Genomic DNA, 23,059 nt, shown 5'->3' with positions numbered 1-23,059 from the left:
CGCAATGTTTTTAACACTTGATGGGGCAAAGCCACTCCTTGAGCTTCGAAATTGAAAACCCTTAGAAGGAAATAGTTGATTGGGAAACATGATGACTGTTAAAAAGTACACTATTGTCTTTGTACCAGTTCTTTGTTCACTGAATTAGCATTAGAATTTCCCTGACTGGATTGGCTTTCTACAGCTTTAGAGTTCAGATTCCAGGTTGCACATACACAGCAGTTCTACAAACAAACCTTTTTAAACTTGTTGGATCAGTGGTTAAAGATTGATAGCTGATTCTGCCTAAATTCTCTTAAAATTGAGGTTTCGTCCTGGAGAGGGCTCAGAGCTTTGGAGGAGTCATCACAATGAAGACATCAAGTCTTGTATGGTTTCTTCTAAGCCTAGCCTGTGTCTGTATTGCAACGGTAAGAACAGCTTCTTTTACACCGATTATGTCATAACGTTTTGGTTTACAACTAACAAATCACCATTTGAAAAAAAAATGTTTATCTTAAAGCGGGAGTTCACCCATTTGTAGTTTTTTTTCTCTTTTCCCCATAGCTGGATGCTCATTTTGTCTAGGGGAATTGGCTATTTGTTTTAAAATATGAGCAGTACTTACCCGTTTTCGAGATGCATCTTCTTCGTCGCTTCCGGGTACGGGTCTTCGGGAGCGGGTGTTCCTTCTTGATTGACAGTCTTCCGAGAGGCTTCCGACGGTCGCATCCATCGCGTCACTAGTAGCTGAAAGAAGCCGAACGTCGGTGCGGCTCTATACTGCGCCTGCGCACCGACGTTCGGCTTCTTTCGGAAAATTGTGACGCAATGGATGCGACCGTCGGAAGCCTCTCGGAAGACTGTCAATCAAGAAGGAACGCCCAGTCCCGCAGCCCATACCCGGAAGCGATGGAGAAGATGCATCTCGTAAACAGTAAGTACGGATCATATTTTAAAACAACTAGCCGATTCCCCTAGACAAAACGAGCATTAATCTAAGGGGAAAATGTGTTCTCCATGGATGAACCTCCGCTTTAATATACATACTCTACATTGTAACTGTTTGTATATTTATTATATGTATAAGCTAGAAAATGATACCATGCCCATCAATCTAAGACCAACATGCAATACAAGACTAATGCCGCGTTCACACAATCAGATTTTCTGTTGGAAAAATCTTGGATGGTTTTTCCGACAGAATTCCGCTCAAGCTTGGCTTGCATACAGACGGTCACACAAAAGTTCTCTGAACTTTCGACCGTCAAGAACGCAGTGACGTACAACATTACGACGAGCCAAGAAACTTAAGTTCGATGCTTCCGAGCATGCGTCAAATTGTTTCCGAGCATGCATCGGAATTTTGCGCGTCGGAATTGCTACAGACGAACGGAATTTCCAATAGGATTTTTTTTCATTAAAAATTTGAGAACCAGCTCTCAATCTTTTGTTGGTGGAAATTCCGACAGCAAAAGTCCGATAGAGCATACACACACTTGGAATTTCCGACCAAAAGCTCACATCAGACTTTTCTTGTCGGAATTTCCGACCGTGTGTACACGGAATTAAACTCTTCACATAGCTGATGTGTGCAGGGCATAACAATGGTCAAATATCTGATTGCTCAAGGGGATGCCAAGGTTTGCCTGTTTGATGCCACCTCAGAGGGCATAAAATAAAGATTGATCAATTCTGATAATTCTGATAAATATAGTAAAACATTTCACTTTAACTTTTACAAAATTATCACAAAAAGCAGATAAATATGGTGGTTTATGTATTTGCCTGTTTATGGGTATGTACTATACATTAAAAAAAAAAAACGTTCTAGGATTTAGCAGGACTAATGTGTGATGATAAATTGGGCAACAGTCTTATGTCCACCATGAGCCTTAGATACCTGCTTGTGATTAGAAACTGGCTACTGGTTAGAAAAATGCAATGAGGTTTAAAGGGTCTTAGCAATCGGTGCATTTCATATTTCCTAGAGCTTATATGCTCTATTCATTATAAATGATTACTAAAAGAATAGAGAACTTTAAAGGTGAATTGAATCTGTTCACTTCAATCAGCCAAACATGTATGAACAAAGTCACTGTTTTCAAATGATTTGATATTTAAAAAGAACATAGCTTCACCTTATTTATTAAAGTACGTGAATATTCAGTTTGCAATATGAACATTCTCTACAGCTTTAGTAAATCATTCTTATATTCACTGGGCAGGTTCGATGGATCACTTGGTCTTTTTTCTGCCGTCACTATTTTATGTCTCTATGTTTCTATAGCGTAATAGTATTGTTTTGCTAGTATTCTATTATTTCCCAGTCAGCACTTCTTAACCACTTCATTACTGGGCACTTAAACCTCCTTCCTGCCCAGACCAATTTTCAGCTTTCAGTCTGACGCATTTTGAATGACAATTGCGCGGTCATACAACACTGTACCCAAATTATATTTTTATCATTTTTTTCCCCACAGATAGAGCTTTCTTTTGGTGGTATTTGATCATCTCTGCGATTTTAATTTTTTTGCGCTTTTAAAAAAAAAGACAAAAAAAAAAACACAATATTTTTTCTCTTCAGGTTTACCGAAACCATCTAATATGAGGTCAAACCTCAAGAGTTTCAATTCGTATGCAATCAGGCAGGCCCTTGCACTACATGGTTTTGGTAAACCCGAAGAGAAAAACCTGCAGGAAAACTGATAGTGTGTATGGGGCTTTAGTGTTAAAAACAGGGGTTTAGTCTGCACAAGATTGTGTGCAGACTAAACCCCTGTTTTTAACTCATACTGTTCAGTTGTCCACAGGCTGGTCAGAAAGGGGGGTTGGAATTTTCCTTGGATTTTTCCTTGTGTTTTTAAAAAAAATATGTTGCCCTCCAATGCTCCTTGCTAGTTATAGGTAGGGGCAGTGGCTTACCTTTTTGTATTGTTGATATACTGGTCAGGCAAGGCACTGACACCTTTTCAGCCATTGTGCTATGTGATAGTTGTTCAGCGTGCCCCTGTGCCTTTAAGAAGGGGTGGGTTCCCTTCAGTCTACCTGCCCTCTATTTATCCATCAGAATGCATGTGCTTCCACTGTGGAGCCACTTTAAAGTTAGTGGTAGGACTACAGATACCAGGGTGCCTTGGCGGGGCCGGTAGCTTACACATGTATTTGCAAATGTGTGCAGACTAAATCCCTGTTTTTAATGCATACTGTTAGACAGGTTAATTTAGTTGTCTGCAGGCTGGTCAGTAAGTGAGCTTGGAATTTTCCTTGGATTTTTCTTGGTCTTTTTCTAAGGTGGGGGCAGTGGCTTACCTTTTTGTACAGTAACATTACACACATGTACCCCTGATGACGTCACATATGATGAAACGATCGTCGAGACGCCATGCTCACACGTTCTGCACATGTGCGATCGCTTCCATAGATTTTTAGAATTGTTTTGGCTTGTTTGCACTGAAGCTGTATCTCCAGTTTGAAAACATATGTATGCCGCACTACAGCACTTGCCAATAAACCGCTTAAGAGACAATATTACACTATTCTGAGTCTCTTGCCTCTTCACATATTTTACACACAGTGTTGCTGAGGCTGTCTGATTCCCTTGTTGCCGATTACCGTCTGGTGCACCTAAAGGATTTGGTGAGAGACACCTGGATACTCCTCCATTGAATCTTTGAATTCAAACAAGAGTTTGTGACCCCCCCAATGAGTAAGGCCCCCTTCACATTGGAGCGGGAGCCGCGGTGGCGGTATAGCGCTGCTAAAAATAGCGGCGATATACCGCCGGGATTGCCGCGGGAATCGGCCGCTAGCGGTGCGGTATTAACCCCCGCTAGCAGCCGATAAAGGGTTAATACCGCCCGCAATGCGCCTCTGCAACCATATTGCAGCGGTTTCCCATTGTTTTAAATGGGAAGGAGCGGTGAAGGAGCGGTATACAGTACATGCCGCTCCTCTCACCTCTCCAAAGATGCTGCTGACAGGAGATTTTTTTCTCTCCCGCCAGCGCATCGCCTCAGTGTGAAAGCCCTCGGGCTTTCACATTGAGTAGGCAGTGAAGGAGTTTTTCAGGCGGTATAGCAGCGCTATTTTTAGCGATGTACCGCCTGAAAAACTCCTCGGTGTGAAAGGGGTCTAAGGGTTGTTGCTGGCTTTCTAGTAAGCCTTTTAATTAATTATGGTGATGGGTAACACGCTGCCAAGCCTCTAAACAATGCTGTCCACCTTTTATGGTATCTCTTCCACTGAATATTAATTTACAAAGAACTTTTCTTCCTTCATTGGATCTCCCCCATTTGTATATCAGCCACATATGAACTTTTATTTTTTTACTTATTTGTTCACATTGATTTTCAATATTGCATGTTTTGCATATTTTTGCATGGTTGCACTTTATAGTATGTTATGTTTGCTGTTGCAAAACTACACATCCCTTGAGACATTGTAAAACTCTGACATTCACAGCCATGACTAGGCATGATGGGAATTGTAGTTCCTGAATAACTGGCAGGCCATAGTTTGAAGAACCCTGCTCTATCAAGTCCTTGTGCAGATTACAGCCTAATATTGTATGTATTAAGGTAAAGACCCTGATACAAAGCTTTTGGACACTTTCACCACATGTGAAGCTTTGTACCCTTCTGACCACACACTTGGAAACATAATGGTGAATACTGAGATATGTACATAGTGATTCTAGAGGATGTGAGGTACCATTACAAAGGACATTGTAGGAATTTTCAACAGCTAAAATGTTAAAGGAGGTTTTTGCAGTACACATTGCCCCGGATTCACAAAGCACTTGCGCCGACGTATCTCGAGATACGCCGTGTAAGTGCAAATATGCGCCGTCGTATCTGTGCGCCGTACCCACAAACTAACATACGCCTAAAAACAGCATATTTACGCTGGACGCATTTGGCGCTCCCATTGATTTTCTATTCAAATATGCAAATGAGGAAGATACGCCGATTCACGATCGTACATGCGCCCGATGCAGGCTACGACTGGTGCGCGTAAGTTGTACGTCCGGCGTAAAGTTAAGCCCCATAAGGCAGGTGTAACTCAGCAGCAGACATGGAAAGGTCTGCACCAGGGAACTCAAGCCCGCATATTTTACGTAGTTTACGTTGGACGTGAATATGACTAGGCGTAGGTTACGTTCCCGCCGTAGGCAGTGATCCGGCGTATCTTAGGCAGTTGTTCCGACGTGATTGTGAGCATGCGCACTGGGATGCGTCCACGGGACGGCGCATGAGCCGTTCGTTATACGTATCTTTCTGGCGCTCAGCCCTTCATTTGCATGGGGTCACGCCTCATTTGCATGGCTCACGCCTACTTCCACTTACGCCGACTTACGCCTTGGAAACCCAGGGCAGTTTTGGAAGGAAGTGCTTTGTGAATTCAATGCTTGCCTCCATGCGCTGCGTCGGCGTAGCGTATCAGAGATACGTTACGGCGGCATAAATGTGCGCCAGCGGCTGTGAATCCGGGCCATAGAGTTCTTTTATTATTCTTATACCTTTCACACCAATCACATTGTGGTAACATGTATATGAACACAGTAATATACCTCCAAAATGCACATATGTTGTGACTGCATGGTGTTCTAGGCATTGTGCAGTGAAAGTTATTCAAAATGCACCAATTTTTTAGTGCTTTGAGGTCCATATCAGCTTATTCACGTTGAATGCACAAAAACGTGTGTTCCAGTGCAAATCATTCTGTTGTCAATGGGCCCGAAGCATATATATATTTACTAAAACTACATTTTAATGAAAAGAAGTTGAAAAGTCAAACTGAAAATGACTGTTTTAGGAGAGCGACCTGGAGCGGTGCTCACCTTTCTCTTGAAAATAACTGTTGTTCTCATTTGGCATATTCAACAATGAACTGAAATGCTGTTGAGAAATACATTCTAGGATTGTGAAATAAATCAAGATAGGAGCTTTAAGTCATTGACGGGAAGAGAGAGGTTGTTGTACATTAAACTCGCACATATTGCATAACATACTTATTTGTTTACGGGATTTGAGTATTTATCTTTTCCCTCTAATAATGATCCCTTTGTTCTAAGTGTTACAATGTAATTCTGCAAATGATAAAAAACTCTTTGTTAAATGAAGTTTGGCATTTAACTTTGCTAAAGATTTCTTGAGATGTGTCTAAAGCCTCGTACACATGGGCCAAATGTTGGAAGACAAAGGGCGGTTAAAAAAAGAAATGGCAAAAAATCGGCACGTGTGTATGTCGTTCTCTCCGACAGAAGCCGACCGTTTGGCTGGCTTCTGTCGGATGTGCATGCTGGGTGCTGGGGGGGGGGGGGGGGGGGCTGCTGCACACAGAAGGAAAACCTTCTGCCTTTACAACCACTTTAAGAAAACGATTTGGCAGTCTTATTAAATTTAAATCGGTGTAGGCATACCTACAGTATTTGACATCTGACACCACTTACCTCTATATTATCACAAAAATAATTTGTAATAATAATAATAAACTTAACTATAAAAAGCAACTGGAAACTGGATTGTGTACTTACCAGGGGAGGCATTTGCCCCCCCAGGCCAGTCCAAATAATAAATGTTGAGCTGTTGGCCTTAAATAGAGATACTTATATTCATGCCTCAAATGAAGACCTGCAATCAGTTACAGCTGCTGCGAAATATACAGTTATGCCCTGTACACACGATCGGTTCGTCTGATGAAAACGAACCGATGGATTTTTCCATCAGATATCCGATGAAGCTGACTTTGATCAGTCTTGCCTACACACCATCGGTTAAAAATCCGATCGTGTCCAACGCGGAGACGTAAAACACAACGACGGCAGAAGAAAATGAAGTTCAATGCTTCCGAGCATGCGTTGACTTGATTCTGAGCATGCGTGGATATTTGACCGATGGATTTCCCCACAGACGATCGTTTTTTTTTTCTATCGGTTTTTTAACCATTAGAAAATTTTAAAACAGGTTCTATTTTTTTCACCGATGGGGGAAAAAAACGATGGGGCCCACACACGATCGGTTAGTCCGATGGTCCGTTTTCATTGGACGAACCGATCGCGTGTACAGGGCATAAGTGTGTACCAGGCTTAATTGACCTCCAATTTGATGCCTGTATAGTTTCTTGCCTTGTACACACTACTAGTTTATTTTTCGTTCAACCCAACAGGTTGACAAAAGTACAAGGCTTAACACCAGGCAGAGCCAGCACTATTACAAAATTATGTTTTTAGCTGGCTGTAAGGGTGGCATTCTGTAGTAAGGACATTCTTCTTATTAACTGCCAATTTAAGGGGCATTTTCCCCAATGACCCCCAATAATTAACCTTAGCAGGGGTTTCCAGTAAGCTGAAAATTATTTCAAGGGTTCTTCTGGGGCCAAAAGAATGAAAAATGCTGGGTTTGTATATGTGCGAATTGATTCCCATTACAGGCGAGTGTGCCCGGCTAGCAATGGTGCTGGTTTCACACAAGTCTGTGGCGGCCACGATCCACATTCCAAAAAGGTCCTGTGTGTCTCTGGGTCCGATTCAGGTGCGAATTCAGGCAAAAATTTGGACCTGATTCGCACCTGAACCGGTGAACAGGGACGCACTGGACCCCATGTTGGGAACTGTGGCCACACTTATGCGAACCCAGCCTAAAGCTTTCTCAAAGTCCTAATTTGATACATCAGGTAGGTCAAAATGTTAGGTTCAACTGTGTCCTTTGTGCTGCTGAAGTGAAGGAAGAATATTTTGGGTCAAATGCTCCTGGGATTATCTGCTGATTTTATATACAGTATTTCTTCTCGAATCAGCTGATGAATTATCGCTACTTGGGTCTGAATTACAACCCATTCCAAGATTTAAAGGGTGTCAAACTCTACATTTTTACATGCATTTTATTTTTTTATTTGTGACATACTAACACAGTTTTGTAATAACTGTGGCCAAGAGCCAAGAAATGAATAAAGTGTATCACCCATTTTATTGGAATTCTTAATAAGCAAAAATCAGTAAAGGGTGGAGTTTGCCTTTTATTAAGAATATGGTAAGGTTAGTTACAGAATCAGTAGAAATCCCAATGCTGATGAAAAATCTCTTTGATAGAACTCTTGACCTAGCCTGATGCTTCCTAAAAAGGAATTTATAGTTATTTGTTTTATTGTACCACTTACATAGTACTGACACGTTTTCCATAGTACTTTACAAAGATTGTTTAACCACATAAAATAGTTTTTGCCTTCATCTCCCACTTGTTGAGGAAAATACTTCCAGGGTCACTGGGGATACTCTCAGGTCTGCAACTATGCCATAAAGACCCAAAGGGAAACCTACCTAAGGTCCTCACTAAACTTTAGGTTGTAAAAATGTATAGTCCCATCCCTAATACCAACTGTCTGTAATATGCTGTTATAAACATATTTATAACATTGAGGCTTGGTTCACATTTGTCTGGTCGCGGTTTCCCTGTGGTTTTTAAAAGAAGTGTGGTGCAGATTTATTCAACGGTTCAGGTGCGATTCAGATGCAAATTTTTACTTAAAATACCTGAACCAAACTGTAAAACGCACAGGATTATTTTTAAAAATGGACCGCAGACCTTCCAGGCTCCGAAGAAAGGGGTGCGCCCCAGAAACGTTAGCCGTTCCGCCATTGGGGTACCATTGGATCCTCTGCAATATCAGGTCTTGTTGGCAGGAACCAAGAGACTGGTCTGATTGTCTGATAAGCTGTATTCAAGCTCTCTTTGTGAGTAGGACTTTTTGCTTTTATTTATTCAATAAAACCTCTTATGGTAATGCACTAGGTGGTTGCGCCCCCTCCCTTTCTTTTTCCCTTTCTCTCTTTGTTATGAACGCCCATGGTTCTGAGGAGGGCTGTAAGACTTTAGACCTGGCCTTAGGATCGGACTACATCACCCTATAGCGAAAACGCCAGAGCGCAGGAGATTTTTGTACCACAGCCGGCCCACACATATGTGAACCGGTGTCTTGCCGAAAAAGGTCCCCCGGTGGATTATGCCTCCCCCTGTACTGCGCAGGCGCAGCGATTGCCTCCGAACATTTACGAACATGTAGCTCTAGATGGCGCCTGCGCACACTTCTGACATCCAGGCTTATTCCTTACCATCCCTGTGGACATGGAGGATGTTAAAAAAAGAGCCAGGAGGCCAAGCGAGCGTAGCAAGCCTTCTGAGCGAGGTCCAGGGGGGGCATAATCCCCCGGGGGGGGACACTCATCGGCAGAACACCGGCTCCAAAGATAAGGCTGCCAGTTCACATGTCATGCAAATTGGATGCGGTTCAAAACACATTAAATTTGCATACATGTGAACCAAGCCTGAGAAAGAAATGTCCCGTTAGTATCCTAATAGTATTGAAGTCACTCAGAATTATATAAAATAAAACTCAAACTTGTAGCCATATTTAGCAGCCTGCTTACCTGTTTTTTTCATCCCCTTGTCACATAATATTGCGGGGGTGTGTGAGTGGAACTGAAATCAAATTAAAATTCTGACCTATGTAGGCAGTTTAAATTTAAATAGTGCTTAGTGGAGTTTTTCCTTAATGTAAACTTAGAATGGGTGGTGCTTAAAAAATAAACACACTGACCTGAATTTTCTGGCAAATAATTGTATAGATAGCCAAAGGAATGCTAGCAGGCAGCCTTGTGGAAAATAATAATGTCAAGGTACAAACTGGAGCTACTCATAAAGTTAACCAGCTATCCATCAGTTTACAAGTGTAGCACCCTCTCTAGGTAGTAAGGTGCTAGAGTGAGTTTTTTCTCTGGCAGTATAGGTAAATTTAGGCAGGCCTAGCTGGTTGCTAGGCCTGTTTGTTTTCATTCTGTCCTGGGAGTGGCTCAGGGTAGCAGCTTGTCAGGACCTGGATTTGAACCTGGGACCTCAGCTATGTCTGGCAGTGAACCTTCTCACTGAGCTATCTGGGATGCTGGACAGCTCCCTGTCTGATCTGCTGGACAAACCCATCTGATCCATTGAACATTCCTGCCTTGTGTCTTGATTGTCTTGAACCTTGAACCCCTTGCTCCTCCCACGAACTTCCTGATATAAGCCATGTCTCTGCACTTCCTCCTTGCCAGAATATTGTGCTATCTCCAGCCTATATCTCGCTCCTGTCTTCCCTGCTGCCGTCCATATTTGCTACTGCTCGTTACCGACCACTTGGCTTGTTATCGACTACGCTTCTGCCTGATCCCAACCTACAAATACTTATTACCGACCCCTTGGCTTGTTATCGACTACGCTTCTGTTTGATCCTCACCTGCTTATCTGCTATTGTACCCCGGCTTTCTCACCTCCTGGTGGGGCAATCCTGAGGACCGCGACCTGGCGCTAACACGCAGCAAAATCCATCTTCACCTTCAGAAGCTCTGGTGAATACCGGTTAGCGCTTAGATTCCGCACCTCAGGTGACCCCGTGTCATCAGCCAGGGTGACCTGTTCTGCTGCTATAGCTACTGGCCTCTGAGCCTGACTCCAGACCGTGACAGAATATTCTGGCCCAAAACATGGAGGCCGTTGTAGCAGCTGCTGTAGCTCCTCTCAGGGTGCAAATCGCTGAGTTGCAGACGTTTGCTGTTAACTACCAGGAAAAATGTTCTGAGTTACAAATTGAAGTGAAAGCACTACAAGAGGAAATCCTTGATATGAATAAACAATTGCGTGACTTTCGTGCTCGAGACACTACTGCCGTAGATACTAATACACGAATGCCCCTACCACTTAAGTTTAACGGAGACCGCCGCCATTATAGAGGGTTCCTTAATCAATGTCGCATATACTTTCAGATGCAACCTGCTGCATTTACTTCGGACAGGAAAAAGGTGCTGTTTATTATCAACCTCCTGACTGAGGAAGCTTTAGCCTGGGCCTCCCCTTATGTGGAGAAAGATGATGTCGTCCTGGATGATTTCAATTCTTTTGTGACTGCGATGAACCAAGTTTTCGATGATCCTAACCGCTGCACTACTGCTGAGGCAAAATTGCACAATTTACGGCAGGGTAGACGCTCTGTTGCAGAGTACACAACTGAATTTCGACGCTGGATCTCAGATACCAATTGGAATCCAGCAGCACAAAAGAGTCAGTTCCGTCAAGGACTCGCGGAACAAGTAAAAGATGAGCTTGCCAGAGTAGAAAGTCCTGACGACCTTGAGGCTTTTATTAAATTGTGTATTCGAATTGATCAAAGACTTACTGAAAGGAGAAAGGAGAGACTGGGAATCTTAGGCAGTAATGGTGGCATGCGTTTTTCTACTACTCAGTATCCTCCTAAGGTTTCAAGATTTACTCCTGATTCTGACACTCCTGAACCTATGCAGGTGGATGCTCTTAAAAGATCTATTACTACTCAGGAGAAAGAAAGACGACGTTCAGAGAACTTATGTCTTTATTGTGGAGACTCCGGACATTACGCAGTTAATTGTCCCAATAAATTTAAAAGAACAATTGCAGCAACAGATATTACAGTATCTGAACAAATAAACTCAATTTCTCAGTCCGTCTCTCCTTTAATTCAGGAAGCAAATAAGGTTAATTCTTTATTAACTCATTTTGTCATGCCCATTAAGCTAATTTCTGAGGGCCGTGAAATCCCCTGCTCTGCTATGCTGGACTCTGGGGCTGGAGGAAACTTTATGGATATAGAGTTTGCCCACCACAATAACATTCAAGCCATAAACACATCTTCTCCTATTGAGATGGAGACAGTTGATGGTTCACCCTTATCCTCAGGACCTGTTACCCATAAAACCGTTCCTTTGGTAATCCAGTTTGAGGCGGATCATCGTGAGACCATCAGCTTTCAGTTGATCACATCACCCAAATTTCCCATCATTTTGGGCATTCCGTGGTTCTCCACTCACAATCCCTCTATCAACTGGGGAGCACGGACCATAGATTTCACATCCTCCCACTGCAAGGAACACTGTAGGGAATCTTATCAAACAAGTTCTCCGCTGGTCAAGGAATTGCAAGTTGGTGTGGTAACTACCCAGTCATATGACGACTTGCCTCCACAATACCATGCATTCCGGGATGTCTGTGATAAGAAAAATGCAGATCAATTACCTCCTCATCGCCCATACGATTGCCCCATTGAGCTGCTTCCAGGGGCCGAAATACCTTTTGGCCGCCTTTTTAATCTCTCAGAACCTGAATTAAAAGTGCTCAGGGAGTGGCTTGATGAAAATTTAGAAAAGGGTTTTATTAGACACTCAACATCTCCTGCAGGAGCAGCTCTATTCTTTGTTGAAAAGAAAGACTCCACCTTGCGTCCATGCATTGATTACAGGCACATGAATAAGGTCACAATTAAAAACCGTTATCCACTCCCCTTGATCTCGGAAATGTTGGAAAGACTTCGTTCTGCCAAAGTGTTTACAAAACTTGACCTACGGGGGGCATATAACCTGGTCCGTATTCGTTCAGGAGATGAATGGAAAACCGCCTTTAGAACCAGATATGGGCATTTTGAGTCCTTGGTCATGCCTTTTGGTCTCTGCAATGCCCCTGCGACCTTTCAGCACTTCATAAATGATGTTTTTCGAGATCTGTTGGACCAATTTGTCATTGCTTATCTGGATGACATCCTTATCTTTTCTGATAACCTGGAAGAGCACCGCAAGCATGTTTGCATTGTCTTTGAAAGATTAAGGCAGAATCGACTTTACATCAAATTGGAGAAATGTGAGTTTGAACAAACCCAGATCCAGTTCTTAGGGTATATTATTTCTCCAGATGGTGTGGGCATGGATCCTGAGAAGATTAAAGCAGTGGTAGATTGGCCTGCCCCCGGAAACATTAAGGAAATCCAACGATTTGTCGGGTTTGCCAACTTTTACCGAAAATTTATAAGGAACTTCTCTAAGGTGATAGCTCCAATTACCCAGCTAACAAAGAAAGGGGTGCCCTTTGTGTGGTCATCTGAGGCACAGGCTGCTTTTGGAAAGTTAAAAACTCTTTTTACTTCTGCACCAGTATTGGTACATCCCAATCCTGAATTACCTTTTATAGTGGAAGTGGATGCTTCAAACTCTGCCGTGGGAGCTATCCTCTCCCAACGACATGGTGAAAAGATGCAGCTACATCCTTGTGCTTACTTTTCTCGTGTAATGTCTTCAGCCGAAAGAAATTATGACATTGGGAATAAGGAGTTGCTAGCAATTAAAGAAGCATTTTCTGAATGGAGGCATTTGCTGGAAGGCGCTAAGCATCCTGTAACCGTTCTCACTGATCATAAGAATCTGGAATTCATTCGTTCTGCCAAGAGATTGTCTTCTAGACAAGCACGTTGGTCATTATTCTTTTCCAGGTTCAATTTTATTATCTCATATCGACCTGGGTCAAGGAATGGTAAGGCTGATGCCTTATCACGAATGTTGTCTGGGCCTCTCCAGGAAGACAACTCTGAATACACAGTCCTGCCTCAAAAGAACTTTCTAGGTGTCACAAGTTCTAAAGCATTCTTGAGTCTTCTCAAGGAAGGGTATGAGAATGACCCACTCCTCAAAGATCCTCCTATGAACATCATCCTTGATTACAAGAATGGCTTCTGGACTCAAGCACATCGCCTCTATGTACCTGAAGTTGCTCGGGTTGAAGTCCTCAAGTTGGTTCATGACTCCAAACTTGCTGGACATTTTGGAGTTTCTAAGACGGAGGAACTTTTATCCCGTTCCTTTTGGTGGCCTGGGTACAAAAGAGATGTCAAAAGTTATGTAGCCTCGTGGGGCGTGGCCGCGATGTGAACGGGAGCAGACGTGTGTTAGCTGGGCTCCGCTCTTACCCTCATCCTGACTGACTTCCAGCGCAGATTCCTGCTTCCACTACCCGCTTGACAGGCACCCTGGGGCGAAAGAAGGCACCAGCTACCCCGAGAGCCCCTCCGCTGTCGCCGGGTAAGCTCCGTTCGTCTTCAACGCCTGGAGCGCGGGCGGCAGCGGCCATCTTACCCACGAGGCTTTCAGCCACAGAGATGTCTGTCGACTTCCCAGCCTTGCCTAATCCGTCGGCATCGCAAGCCGCCTCTCATGCTGAACTCCTGGCAGCCATCAAGGAGGGCCGGGATTCGGTGATGGTGAAGATTGATCACCTAGTGGCAGATGTGAGCCTCATTAGGCATGACATGGACAAATTTAGGGCCCGGTTCGCCGAGGCGGAGGGCCGCATTTCGCAGCTTGAGGATTCTACCAGGGCAGACTCCAGAGATCTTCATGCCCTGCAGATACAAGTAAGAGCCCTTCAGGAAAAGTCCATAGACACCGAGAATAGGCTCCGGAGAAACAATGTCAGGATCCTGGGCCTCCCGGAGCGGGCGGAGGGCCCCAAGCCTGCTGAGTTCACTGAAACCTTCCTCATCTCCCTCTTGGGCCTACCAGCTATGCCACCTACGTTTGTGGTTGAACGGGCACACAGAGTTCCTCCCAAGCCTCCGGTCCCTGGGGCCCCTCCGCGGCCTTTCCTGCTCCGTCTACTCAATTACCGTGACAGAGATCGAATCCTGGCGGCTGCCAGGGAGAAGAGGGATTTGATGTTTGAGGGAGCCAGGATCATGCTTTTCCCGGACTACTCACCTGAGGTGCAACGCCAACGCCGCTCTTTCACTGAGGTGAGAAGGACCCTGCGTGACCAAGGCCTCAAGTTCAGCCTGCTGTACCCCAGCAAGTTACGGGTAATAGACGGAGATCGCACACGCTTCTTTACAGATCCGGAGGCGGCTATGTCCTGGCTGGAGACCCGCTGATGAAACATACCTCGTGGCAAGTATCGATACCAGTTTTCTGATTATCCCTGGGTTACCCCTTTCTCTACCTCCCGCCTTGATGGTATCCTTGGTGGTGGGCTACAGCATTGGAGTTTCAGATGGAGACCAGCTCTCCCCCCCCCCCCTTTTTTTTTTGTTCCTGTTTTGCCTTCATTTTGTCAGTGCTGGCTGTTTTTACATTTGTCCATCTTTTTTTTTTTTATTTCTAATATAACGTATGTCATTCGCTGCAAGATGGCTGATGCAGTCCCTGATCCCAATTCCAGCTGCTACAGGGGGGCGAATGTGCATCTGCCCTTCCAAAGGCTTTCTCTCTACATAGTTAACTGAGATACGATCCCCCCCATCGCTCCATCCCTTTATCATTTCATTTATTTACTTTCTCCCCCCCGTTTTGATGGACTGTCCTCCTTCCGCTACCTCCCGGAACGGGGGTCTCTTCCCCCCACACTTCGGCCCCCCGGGCCCTGCTCAGGCTTGGAATCTGCCCATTCTGTTGCTTTAGAGTTGGTTACCCAGCGCATAGAAACGACGGCGCAACACCTAGACTTCACGGAACTGTGACGAGCAGGCGCCGCTACCCCCCCCCCCCCCCCCCAGTGCTCGTTTTGTCCCCCCTTTTTATTTTTTGTTCTATTTTTTACTTATTGTTTTTTGGACCTACTATTGCGCCCTGTCCCATTTGGGCTCTCTGGGCATGAACATTGACCGCAGACCCTCGCTGTTAGAGGATAGCCCTGCGGATACTGTGTAGGGTCCCCAGTTTAGGGGCCCATTTACACCCTTAACGGTTGACTGTTTTTTGGGGAAAAACTATTCCCATCCCTCGGGCAGTTGCTAGAGGTATGGGATATAGTCGGATAGGCACCCAGTGCCTGGGAAATTTGTTATTTTATATGTTTACTGTATGTGTTATGCTCAATGTCTTTTACTCTATGAGGATGATGGAATGTGCAAAACTGGCTTATGTGTCAAGCGGTGTACTCGGTGTCTTGCTGCTCCTGAGGTGTCCCGAGCAGCTCTCATATGGGTATCCTGTCTTCCCTTCACCCCCCATGCCTAATGGCTGATCGCCCGACTGACTCATTCTCTATCCTTTCCTGGAATGTCAGGGGACTTAATTCCAAGTTTAAGCGGGCCACCCTCTTCCAATATTTGAAAACACGTCCTGTACAGCTCATCCTACTCCAGGAAACTCACCTCATGGGCAGCAAGATCCTGACCTTAAAAAAGCCTTGGGTTCAGCGAGCGATACATGCCACGTATTCTACGTATGCCAGAGGGGTGACTATCCTGGTTCATAAGAATTTTCCCTGTGTCATTGAAGAAGTCCGTACGGATCCCCTGGGCAAATATGTGATACTTGTTTTTACGCTGTGGTCACAGAGGTACATTGTTGTTAATGTGTATATCCCCCCTCCCTTCTCCTCAGCCCTACTATATGAAGTACTAGACAAAATTACGCCCTTCTGCCCTGGGAGGGTTATGGTGATGGGGGATTTCAATGCCATCTTGTCCCATGAGTTAGACAGACCTACCCCACCGAAGTCAAGATGTTCAGACTTACTGGCCTGGGCTCAGGCGGTGGGCCTGGAGGAGGTCTGGAGGTGGAAGCACCCGGATATGCGCGCATATTCCTGTTACTCAGCATCCTACAAGACCGCATCCAGGATAGATCTGGCCTTCTCCAACCCTGCACTGTTAGCAGATGTGTTGGAGACGGACTATCTTCCTAGCGGTCTGTCGGACCATAGCCCGCTGTTGGTGGTGCTCCGCTCTCCGGCCTCGCGATGTGCCGCACTATGGAGGCTGGGCGCGCAGTGGATCATTCACCCTGAAGTGACCACTATTGTACCCCCCCTACTGACAGAATTTTGGGAAAAAAATGCCGGTACGGCCTCCCCGGACGTAGTGTGGGACACCTTTAAGGCATATACAAGGGGGCAATACATTTCCTCTATAGCTAGTGTCAAGAAGCAACAGGCAGCGCAGCTGGGAGACTTAGAGAAACTGGTTACAGACCGAACTGCCACCTACAACTCTGACCCCTCGTCGGATCATTTTGATCAGATGATGGCGGCCCAACGTGACTTACATCTGCACACAGCTGAGGCGACGCGTCTGGAACTACATAAGGGCAGACAGAGGGCTTTTGAACAGGGGGACCGGAATGGCCGGTTTCTGGCCATGATGGCCCAACACGACCAGCCTCTCACGACCATATCTATCCTTCAGACTCCGGGAGGGGGAACTGTGTCCTCCCCTCGAGACATACTGCAGACTTTCAATGACTTCTACAGGACCCTCTACTCTTCTGGGTTGCCCGCTGGCTTCCGACCTGAGACACTGGGTGACCTGCTTGACCCCCTGGCGCTAGGCTGGCTCTCCGATCAGGAGAGGGAGGCCCTAGTGCAACCATTCACAGCTCTTGAGGTTCAGAGTGCCATCCAGTCCTTCCCACCGGGCAAAGCGCCCGGACCAGATGGTCTCCCTCTAGACTTTTATAAAGCGCATGCGGGCCTCCTGGCCCCTTTATTGGCACAGCTCTACACTACATGCCTAGCTGAGGGCAGCCTCCCCGCTTCTATGTATCATGCTCACCTGACACTGATCTACAAACCTCCAAAAGACCCTACTTCCTGTGCATCTTACCGCCCCATTGCCCTACTGAACACTGACTTTAAAGTGCTTACTAAGTTACTAGCCCTTAGACTATACCCCATGCTGCCCACGGTGATAGACTCTGACCAGACGGGGTTCATGCCCAAAAGATCTACGGACGTCAATCTTAGGAGGCTTTTTACAAACATTCACACCCAGCACCTAAACACCGGAACGAGGGCTGTGGCCTCATTAGACGTGGAAAAGGCCTTCGACACGGTCGAGTGGCCCTTCCTATGGGAGACCCTGCGTCGGATGGGATTCCCCTTGCTTTTTATAACTTGGCTGCAGGTAATTTACAGGGCCCCCACTTCGTCGGTGCGTTTGGGCGGTGGAGTTTCTGTTCCCTTCCAGCTTTCTCGGGGTACTAGGCAAGGCTGCCCCCTTTCCCCGGCCCTATTTGCCCTTGCCATCGAACCTGTGGCAGAGGCTCTTCGCACATCCCTCCATATTAAGGGGCTCAGGGTGGGTATGTTAGAGGAGAGGGTGGCCCTATACGCCGACGATATGTTGCTTTTCCTAAATGACGCAGGCCCCTCCCTGCAAGGCGCTTTGTCTGTTCTGGACACCTTTGCCCCGGTCACCGGGCTCAAAGTGAACTGGTCCAAATCTCTCCTGTTCCCGATAGACCAGGCGGCCAGATCCACATCCCCCCCTGATAACCCCCTTTGCTGGGTGGACACTTTCAAATACTTGGGGGTACATATTTCACCCTCGGCTTCTGACTTTGTCCCTCTTAATCTTACTCCGGTTCTGGTGGACGCCCAATCCAAGTTTAAAGCCTGGGGCAACCTCCCTCTATCGGTCTGGGGGAGGGTGAACCTGCTTAAAATGAAAATAGTTCCCAAACTTCTTTATCTTTTTCGTCATTCGCCGCAGTGGGTGCCTAGGGCCTTTTTTGCCAAACTAAACCAACTCTTTTCTTCCTTTATCTGGGGGTCCTCCCCGCCGAGGTACAAACTATCCACCTTAATGAGGCCGAGAACGCAGGGTGGGATGGCATTTCCTGATTGCTACAAGTACTACCTCGCCGCCCAACTGGTAACGGCGGCCTGGTGGCTGCGGCCAGATGGCACCAACACTTCCACTGCTCTCGAGGCGTCGGTGGTTGGCTCGCTGGAGGCCCTCCAGCTCTTGCTGTTTCGGGGCCCCCGTGCGCCATACTCTCTCACTCCCTCCATGCTTACCACCCTGAGGGCATGGCGGACCGGCCTAGCCATCGAAAAATGCAAGCCCTCTGAAATTTCACCTAACGCCCCAATCTGGAAAAACCCCTCCCTGAATCACCTCTATAGGTTGTTAGATCCCCTCGCGTGGTCGAAGCACGGCGTAAAACTGATCTCCCACATTGTGTCGCAGAACACGTTGAAGTCCTTTGCCGAGCTCTCATCTGAGTTCAACCTGCCCACTCACTACTGTTTCAGGTACCTCCAACTTTCACATGCTTTTTCGGCGCAGTTCCCTTCGTCCTCCTGTATCGTGGCCCAGTCGGAGCTGGAGAGGACACTCAGATTTAATTGTTGTGTAAAGCCCACATCACACCTATACTCCTATCTTCTCTTTGTGTCCCTCCCTCCCCTGGACGGGCTGCGAGCCAGGTGGCAGAGGGACATCCCCACGCTAGATACGGACGACTGGGATGACATATGGGACCTTCCCTTCACTACGTTGGTGTCTGTTCGTGATAGATTGGTCCAATACAAAATAGTGCATAGAGCATACTTCACCCCCTACAGGTTACACAAGATGAACCCTTCACACTCACAGAAGTGCTGGCGCTGTGACGCCTCCCCGGGCGACTTCCCCCATATTTTCTGGCGGTGCCCAGAGGTGATGCACTATTGGGAGGCTGTGCTGGAACTGACCAACAGGATTGCTGGCACATCACTTCCTTTCACTATGGAGGTATGCCTCCTGGGCATAATTGAGAATGTTGTCCGTTCCTCAGCTAGACGTACCCTGGTGAGCCTGTTGCTTTTTTATGCCCGCAAGAACATAGCTATGCATTGGAAGAAGCCCTCGCCCCCGTCCCTTGCGCAGTGGCGGCGCCTGGTGAATGCCAGCTTACCCTTATACAAAGACACGTATGCCAATCGCGGTTGCCCGCTGAAATTTGATAAGGTATGGCGGGTCTGGGTGGAAGAATCCGAGACTGCGGGTTGAGGGTTCGAGATGTGACACCTCCTTTTTCCCATTCTCCCCCCCTGTATCTATATGCCGTTCACTGCAGGTTTCAGCCTATTTAACATGTTTGCACGGTAGATGATATTATCCCTCTGTTGTACCAATTACCTCTCCTTAAGAGTCGTATGATGTTGAGCTGTCTGTGTCTAGTCTTGTCTAAAATGTGATGTTTAATGTGTATAAAAATCTCCAATAAAAATATTTTTCAAAAAAAAAAAAAAGTTATGTAGCCTCGTGCCTGGTCTGTGCTCGCAATAAGACACCCCGAGCTTCTCCTTTGGGGTTGCTCCAGCCACTCCCTGTCCCATCAAGACCATGGGGATCAATTTCTATGGACTTTGTGGTTGATTTACCCCCCTCTAAAGAAATGACCACTATCTTGGTTGTTATTGACCGCTTCACTAAGATGGCTCACTTCATACCAGTGAAGGGGGTACCCTCTGCAGAACAAACTGCAGAGTTGATGGTTCGAGAAGTCTTTAGACTACATGGAATTCCAGAAGATGTAGTTTCTGACCGAGGAGTACAGTTCACTTCAAAATTTTGGAAAAGCTTTTGCTCAGCTTTAGGAGTAACAATTAATCTATCTTCTGCTTTTCATCCTCAGTCTAATGGTCAGACCGAGAGGACCAATCAAACGTTAGAGCAGTACCTCCGATGTTTTGTTAGTTATCTTCAGGATGACTGGGTGGACTATCTTCCTACAGCGGAGTTTGCTTATAACAATTCTAAACATAGCTCCACCTCTCAGACCCCTTTTTTCCTAAATACCGGGCTTCATCCAGCTTTTATCCCTGATCTCCCTATCTCAACTCCAATTCCTGCTGTTACCAACAGATTAACTGCTTTACAGGAGATCCAGGGAAAATTGATCGAGACTTTGAGGGAAGCTCAGGAAAGTTACAAGAAGGCTGCAGATAGACATCGCAGAGCACTTCCTACCTTTCATGTGGGTGATCAAGTTTGGTTATCTACTAAAAATCTGAAGGTTCATGTTCCATCTGCAAAGTTGGGACAAAAGTTTGTGGGACCTTTCCAGATCTTGGCCCAGATCAACCCAGTTGCCTTTCGCCTAAAACTTCCAGCAAGTATGAAGATTCACCCTGTGTTTCACATTTCGCTACTTAAACCTTTTCACGAAAATACTTTTTCTGGAAGAACACTTCCACCCCCTCCACCTGTTGAGGTACAGGGTGAGGAAGAATACGTGGTGGAGAAAATTCTTGATTCCAGGATCTATAGGAACAAATTGCAATATCTGGTTCAATGGGAAGGATACGGGACAGAAGAAAATTCTTGGGAGCCTGAGCAGAACGTTCATGCTCCTAGATTAACAAGAGAATTCCACCAGAGGTTCCCTCACAAACCAGGCCCTAAGACGTCCAGTGGACGTCCTGGGAGGAGGGGAGTACTGTCAGGACCTGGATTTGAACCTGGGACCTCAGCTATGTCTGGCAGTGAACCTTCTCACTGAGCTATCTGGGATGCTGGACAGCTCCCTGTCTGATCTGCTGGACAAACCCATCTGATCCATTGAACATTCCTGCCTTGTGTCTTGATTGTCTTGAACCTTGAACCCCTTGCTCCTCCCACGAACTTCCTGATATAAGCCATGTCTCTGCACTTCCTCCTTGCCAGAATATTGTGCTATCTCCAGCCTATATCTCGCTCCTGTCTTCCCTGCTGCCGTCCATATTTGCTACTGCTCGTTACCGACCACTTGGCTTGTTATCGACTACGCTTCTGCCTGATCCCAACCTACAAATACTTATTACCGACCCCTTGGCTTGTTATCGACTACGCTTCTGTTTGATCCTCACCTGCTTATCTGCTATTGTACCCCGGCTTTCTCACCTCCTGGTGGGGCAATCCTGAGGACCGCGACCTGGCGCTAACACGCAGCAAAATCCATCTTCACCTTCAGAAGCTCTGGTGAATACCGGTTAGCGCTTAGATTCCGCACCTCAGGTGACCCCGTGTCATCAGCCAGGGTGACCTGTTCTGCTGCTATAGCTACTGGCCTCTGAGCCTGACTCCAGACCGTGACACAGCTGATGACTTACAGGCAGCGTCACTTTCCTCCTTAAATACCTGGGGTCAGCCCAGCTGGGGGGGAGTTGTCGGGTGCAAGAGCTGGAGTGTGAGGGTGTGGAGGCTGTTGGGCCCACGGGGAGCTCCCCAGTCTGGGGGGGGGGGGACCCTGGGCTGGGGCTCAGGGGCATCCGGGAGGAGTGAAGAGATCCATGAATCAGAAGCACATAAGAGCGTGAGTAGAGTAAGGTGACCAGATTTTTTAAATGAAATCCGGGGACATATTTTGTTTTACTAGTAATGGTGGCAATCAGCAACTCTCTGCCCGTTGCTGCCCGCCTCACAGCCTGTCAAGTCTTACTCTCCGGGCCCCGGCTACTACTGGGTGGGGAGCAGAGGAAGATCACTCCGCCAGGGAAGGCAAGGAGATCAGCAGGCAGGCGGCTGGCCAGGACTTGAGCCAAGGCTGAAGAACATGTGAGCGGAGCTGAAAGGGCATACACCCGAAACTGAAGAAATATTTCCTCCACTCCGACCAGCACATGATCATCAGAAAGGGGCACAGATAATGAAAAAAAATACACCCCCCTAAGCTAGTAGGAGCAGGGGAGGGGGTGGGGGGGTTGTTAGTGCAGAATAAAAAAAGAAATTCTGAATATCTTTGAAATTGCCCCAGGCCCTGTTCAAATCCAATCCGGGGACAAAACTAGGGACAGACTTGGTCCGGGGACAGTGTCCTCAATCCAGGGACTGTCCCCGGAAACCGGGGATGTCTGATCACCCTAGAGTAGAGGACAGCAGAGAGAACACTCTAGGAGCCTACTACTGGTTGCAGCCAGGAGGGCTGGTGATTGAGCACAGTCGGGAGGACTAGGAAGGCACGCTTGAGAGACCTGGGAGATTGCAGTTTGAGAGATGGGTGCAGAACCAGTGGAGAGAGGACTGTGGAAAAGAGCAGTGGAAAGAGGTCGCAGCAGCCAGGCTGGCTGGCAGGGCCTAAAGAGAGCTATCTGTGATTGGTAGCTGAGTAGAGGATAGCTAGCACCTGAAACTTTTTCTACACCACAGGGTCCCTGCTCGCAAAAGGCAGTTCATTGAGGCCTGACTGAAGCAATGTCAGGCCTACCCATGCAGTGCTAGCTAGCCTGGAGGGGTAACAGTCAGCAGCAAGGTAAGTGGTGGAGGAGGAACAGTCTGCAGCAAGGGAAGTGCTGGAGGAGGAATGGTGGCGGTGTGCAGCAAGTTTTTTTTTTTGCTGGAGAGAAGACGGAAGTGTATAAACTAGAGAGTATATAGGAGTCACAAGCAAGTTTGCACTGGAAATTCCTGGGCATCCCATAATTCCCCAAATCCCCATCCAAGTTTAATCCCCTCAAATAAACAAAAAAACTAAACAAGTTATGGACTGGTCTGTGTCTCTGAGTGACTG

At 46.5% G+C, this 23,059-nt stretch overlaps 1 protein-coding gene across 1 annotated transcript in view; it reads left to right on the top strand.

Annotated features, from left to right (window-relative positions):
• The first annotated feature begins 262 nt into the window (after positions 1-262).
• CFI (complement factor I) overlaps positions 263-23,059 on the top strand; it is an 81,995-nt gene continuing 59,198 nt past the window's right edge. The window contains exon 1 of the mRNA XM_040329176.1: positions 263-410. Within this exon, the coding sequence (XP_040185110.1) occupies positions 351-410 (60 nt within the window). The 5' untranslated portion in view covers positions 263-350. The remainder of the gene's footprint in view (positions 411-23,059) is intronic.

The sequence above is a fragment of the Rana temporaria genome, chromosome 1 (genome assembly GCF_905171775.1).
Source record: "Rana temporaria chromosome 1, aRanTem1.1, whole genome shotgun sequence".
In the NCBI taxonomy this organism is placed as follows: domain Eukaryota; kingdom Metazoa; phylum Chordata; class Amphibia; order Anura; family Ranidae; genus Rana; species Rana temporaria.
This window is presented reverse-complemented; position numbering and strand designations above follow the sequence as displayed.